Source organism: Arachis ipaensis, chromosome B10 (assembly GCF_000816755.2).
Source record: "Arachis ipaensis cultivar K30076 chromosome B10, Araip1.1, whole genome shotgun sequence".
Taxonomy (NCBI): Eukaryota; Viridiplantae; Streptophyta; class Magnoliopsida; order Fabales; family Fabaceae; genus Arachis; species Arachis ipaensis.
In genome coordinates, this window is record NC_029794.2 from 16747401 (window position 1) to 16753103 (window position 5703).

General features: G+C 42.2%; 1 protein-coding gene across 1 annotated transcript in view; it reads left to right on the plus strand.

Annotated features, from left to right (window-relative positions):
- The window catches only part of LOC107623452 (eukaryotic translation initiation factor 4B2), a gene marked incomplete in the record, with an annotated part of 5475 nt that continues 1796 nt past the window's right edge, over nucleotides 2025-5703 (plus strand). The window contains 2 exon segments of the mRNA XM_016325714.2: nucleotides 2025-3571; nucleotides 5650-5703. Of these exon segments, the coding sequence (XP_016181200.1) occupies nucleotides 2421-3571; nucleotides 5650-5703 (1205 nt within the window).

Consider the following 5703-nt stretch of genomic DNA (forward strand, 5'->3'; position numbering starts at 1 on the left):
ACCATTAATCTCATCCAAGGCTTGCTGCTTCACTCTAGCAGCTTTGGTCATTGTGAGATCAACATTCCACTTGCTATGAGCCTTCTTTATCAAAGTTCTCAACTTGATTTTAGGGTTCTCACAGATCTTCTTCATAAAAGCCTTACTCAGCCACTGAGAACTCATGATACCAATCTTGGTTGCCTTACTGCATGTGTGCTTCTTGTAACAGCTGGTCAATTGCCATGTATCCTCTCTCTTCATCTTATTACAGTAAGCAAACCACTTGCAACCTTCTTTGCAAACAGCTTTGCACCTACGGCTATCACACTTTGAGAACCATATTCCTCTGCCACTGTGCACAGCATAGCTAGTTACACATTCCTTAAAAGCATTCCTATCTACGTACAATGTCCCAACCTCCCATTTATACTCCTTCATATTCTTCAAACTCTTATACAACGGGTACTTCCTCGACAAGGGATCCCCTTCATCATCACTTATAGGGACATCCCACAACTCCTCACTCTCATACCCATTATCTTCATCCCTTAGTCCAGCAGCCACCACTTTCTCCTTACCCTTATTAACACTGCCACTAAATTCTCCTTCTACTCTCCCACTTGGAACACTCTGTTTCAGCTTTTGGGAATCTTTCGTGGTTGTGACTTCAACATCATACAAACTCCCATCACCATTCCAATCATCATCGCTGTCATCGAATGCAACCTCTAGATCACTATCTCCATAACTGTTTTCACTCCACTGTTCATCACTGTCTCCCTCATCATCATTTCCTGGCTGGTAGTCATCATCCTCAGATTCATCATCACCTGAAAAATCTGACCTCTCTTCATCATCATCCTCCAACATATCATTCTGGGCTTCTTTCACAACCGTGGACTTCTTACCCACCTTGGGCTGAGCAAATAATTGGGCCTTGTGGAGCACAATTGGATCAGGCCCAACAGTGCCTGCAGTGGGTGCAGCAGCCTCACCAGCATCTATGTCTTCAACTTCCTCAATGGTGCAGCCTTTCCTAGTTGTAGCACCATCTTTGTGAACAACAAAAAGCTCCACCATGTTGTCCCTCATTCCAATTCTGGCCATGTCCATTGTATCCTGGTCTGTGTGAAGCATCCTCAGTCCTACATCGGTTTCATCTTTCAGAGACTTATACCACATTGCAGCAATGTTTTCTGCCGCATATCCCTGTTCGACCACTATCTCCATAGCCTCAAACCTACTCCACCTATCTTCATCACAGTAGTCCACTATGGAAGTCTCCCCCCCCCCCCACATAGTGTAAAGGTTCACCATCAAACCCAAACTTCCCCCCATGGTGTATCTTCACACTAAAATAACTCATTTTTCGAACAATCTGTTAGACAAACACAGTAGACTTCATAAAATTCTCACATTGATCAAGAGCAACAGAAATGCATAAATGCAATCACTAGGGCAAAATAAAAACTTCCAAACCAAAACAGGAAACGAATATGAAACTATAAAACAAAACAATCACACATCAACGTGCATCATTACATATCAACATGCATTAAGATGATGAAAACCAAATGGATTGAGAAGATTTGATAACGGAATACCTGATACGATATTCTTCCAGAAAGCAAGGGTTTCAAACTAACTGCTGCTGTGGACTTTTAACGTTACCGAAGGACAATGTCACTTCTCTGGCTGCGAATCGCAACCCTTCAGTGACGATCGGTAGGGTTTGTTGCCTTTGGTTATCGTTTCGTGCTTCACAAGAAGAAGAAGAAGAGTTAGGGTAACATACGTTCTGTCCAAAGGCGGGAAGGATTACACGTCTATTAACCACTGTCCCCTCTCCCTTGCCACGTCGGAAACGACATTAGAAAATTGACATCCACTTAACGGCAGGACCTGATTGATACAAATCAAAACTTTTTTAGATTTAAATAGAACCGATTAAACGTTAGGGACTAAAACAGAATTCACCCCAAACGTAGGGAACCAAATTAGTACTTTACCCGTACTTGTAAAACCACTCTCCGCTCTCGGACACTTGTGAAAGGCATCGACCAATACAAACCTCTCTTTTAAGACGCGTGGTTTAACTTAAATATACGCGCGTGAGGCTATCGCCCTCCCGAGAACAGAAGCCCCTGACAAACACGTTAGACATTACACATACATACATACATACATACATGACACAGCACACAGCAAACAACACATACAACACAACGTTCCATTTTTTTCATTCCGTTTCCCAGCGAACTGTATCTCTAACCTCTCATCAACTTCTTCTTATTCTTCTCGTCTTCGGTTTCGCATGTTCTCGGAGCTCCGGCTCCATCAACGGAGCCCCGAATAACCATTAAACTATACCTGTTTCTATTTCTCTTTTCTATTTCTATCTCTGTCTATTGTTATTGAGTTTGCCTTCCGATCGCAAAATGTCAACAAGAAGGAGTAACATAGGCGCGTGGGCCGCCGATGCTGAGCGAGCAGAGGAGGAGGAGCAGGAGGCTGCGGCCGCCGCGGCCATTGCCGGAGGTAGTGGAGACGCCAGATCGTTTGACTTCCCGAGCCTGAAGGAGGCCGTGAGCACCAAGCCCAAGAAGAAGAAGATGTCGCTCATGGAGTTCAACAACTCCGCCGGCAGCGGTGGTGGTGGCGGGGGATTCGCGAGGGAGCAGAGGGGCTTAACGCCAGACGAGATGCTCCGCCTCCCGACAGGGCCTAAGGAACGCTCCGCCGAGGAAATGCAGTACGGCCGCGGGTTTTCTAACTACGGAGGCGGCCGCTCTGTCCCGCCGCCTGGCCGAGGTCTGGACCGTAACGACGGCGACGGTTCCTGGGGCGGAGGGAGGAGATCCTATGGCGATTTCGATGAAGAGCGCAGGGGCGGTCCTCGTTCTAGGGTTTCGGATTTCGATCAACCTTCGAGGGCCGACGAGGTGGACAATTGGGCTTCGTTGAAGAAACCGGTTCCGGCATTCGATTCCGGTCGGCAAAACCGGTACGGCTCTCTCGGCGGTGGAGGTGGCAGTAGTGGTGGCAATGGAGATGGTGGTGTTGGTGGTTCTAGGGCGGATGAAGTGGATAATTGGATGGCTGGTAAGAAGTCTCTTCCTGTTAGATCTTCCACGTTTGGTTCTGGGTTCCGCGATTCAGGTCCAGAGCCTGATCGCTGGACACGTGGCAAGCGTGACACACGTGACTTACGTGACAGCGATCGGGAGCGGCCGATATTGGTGCTGGACCCGCCGCAAGGCAACGGTTCCGTGAACGAAATGGAGGCAGTGGTGAAGACGAACAAGCCGAACCCTTTTGGCGCAGCGAGGCCAAGGGAGGAGGTTTTGGCGGAGAAGGGATTGGATTGGAAGAAGCTCGATTCGGAGATTGAATCAAAGAGGCCTATAAGTGCACACTCCAGCAGGCCCTCCAGCGCGCAATCGAGTTGCTCCGAGGGGCCTGCCGGGTTGCAGGTGAAGCCGAAGGTGAATCCCTTTGGGGATGCCAAGCCTAGGGAGGTTTTGCTGGAGGAGAAGGGAATGGATTGGAAGAAGATTGATCTTGAATTGGAGCATCGCCGTTTTGATAGGTCTGTCATGCTGTTTTGTTTGTTTGTGCATGTTTTTGATAGTGATATTGTTTTGTTACCATTTGAGCGTTATGAATTTATGATGCATTGTTGCGATAACACTTGAATTTCCTTTTGCTGGCTACAAGTCTTGGCATGGGCTGTATCCATAGTTGCTACAGCCCTTCTACATATGATTTGATTAGTGAATTCACAGTAGGCGATTTGATTGGTTGTCCCAGCTATTTGAATATAACACTGATCATATTGACTGAGTTGTGCTTGTATAACATGACTTCCACTTATGTAAATTCCTTTATGCAAATTGATGTTTAACAATTAACAGTAGACATGTCAACGCTGGTCCTGTCTTTCAGTTTGTTGGAATGACTACCTTTGTTCTCTTCTTCAAGATTGTCTTCCTTTTATAGTTCTGTTGATGGATGTTTTGGTGCCCTGTTTTTCATGTCGAAAGCTAGTTACTGTTTCTTGGTACAAAAATATGAGTTTTTGAGAGGGCAGTATAGCATATCTATATGGCAGTCCTGTCCTAGTAGGATAACATGTAGTTGATATCTTTCTTGTCATTTTCTTTTGAGTTGTTTATCTCAAGATTAAGGGTTGAAATCGTGGAATTAAATGCTGCTGACATTACATCATTTAGGTGCGGACCTTTGCCAGACCTGCTTAATGTAGAATGCTTGCTGCCTTTTTTATTATTCTTCTGGTTTAAGCTTTCTGGTTTTATTTCATTCATGTCATAAAGTTACTCATTATGTTTTAAGTGTTTAGTTTATATTTGAAGCAGGAAAATTTATATACAAAAGTTTCTATTGATATTTTTCCTATGATTTATGATTCAAAACTTGAAAAGTGACTCATGCTACAATTCACAAATTTGGTAACTATGAGTGAAGCAATTGAAGTTGATGATTCTATGCCATTGGAAACTAATTGGAACAATATACGAATGAGGGTTTCGTTATTTGCGTAGTGAGAGGTTTCATTTTGTATAGTGTACTTTGTTTAGGGAAAGTAATCTTGTTGCTATTTACATATTGGCAAAGGAAGTAGTTAATGTATCTCCTAATTAGTTTTGCAAGAGCCAGTTGTATATGTGAAAATGTATAGGTGGTTATGAAAATAAGGTAATAGTTTAATGTTATACAAATTGTAAGTTAAATTCGGTTTCAAGTTGTTGGGTTTTTAAACACTAGTGGTGTTAGATCTTTTTGCAGCCTTGTTATCTTAGGTAGCGTTTGTTTTGAGATACTGGGACGGAGACTGGGAGATTGGGATTTAGTATCAATGTTTGTTGGCTCAGAAACTGGTACTAAAATTTCAATCTCTATTTCTAAAATTTCAGTACCTCCAAAATGTGGGGATACAGGAGACTGAAATTTTTGGGAATGGAGACTGAAACTTTAATAACATTTTATAACTAAAATACCCCTATTTTAATTAATTAATTCCAACTTTACCCTTTATGCAAATTAAATTAGAGCTTCATTCTTATTTCAATCTCTGTCTCCCACTTTATACCAAACACAATACTGAGACTTATTTCAGTCTCTGTCTCTCAGTCTCAGACTCTTAGTCTCTGTCTCTCTTCCAAACGCTACCTTATTGACTAAATCAGTTGAAGTAAGTTGTTTTTTCACTTATTTTGGCGATGAACTGCCTACTTAGGTGTTAAGATAAATTCCTGTCATTTTTTCTTTTCCCCTCTATTTTTTTTTCTTCTGCCTTCACTCAGTTTCTAAATAGGTGTGATTCTTGCTAGCCTGTTCAGTAGTCTAGTACTCTAATTAATGTGAATTATGTAATATGTGACAAGATAGTTTACTTTTGGTTCACATTGTCAAGAATATGAATGGCTGTTGTTTTAGACTGAATTGACTTGGAAAAATAGAAAAAAAAAATGTATGTTTGGAATGTAGGATTGCTTATAATTTTAGTAAATTTATTAACTTTTTTAAAGACGTGATAAATGTTTCTTGTCCTTATTATAATTATACAGTTTATGTTCTAAGTTTTGTGATTTTTCTGATCTTTTTGCACATATTATTGTCTTCTTAATTTCTGATGGGACATTTCAGGCCAGAAACAACCGAGGAAAAATTGCTGAAAGAAGAAATTGATAACTTGAAGAA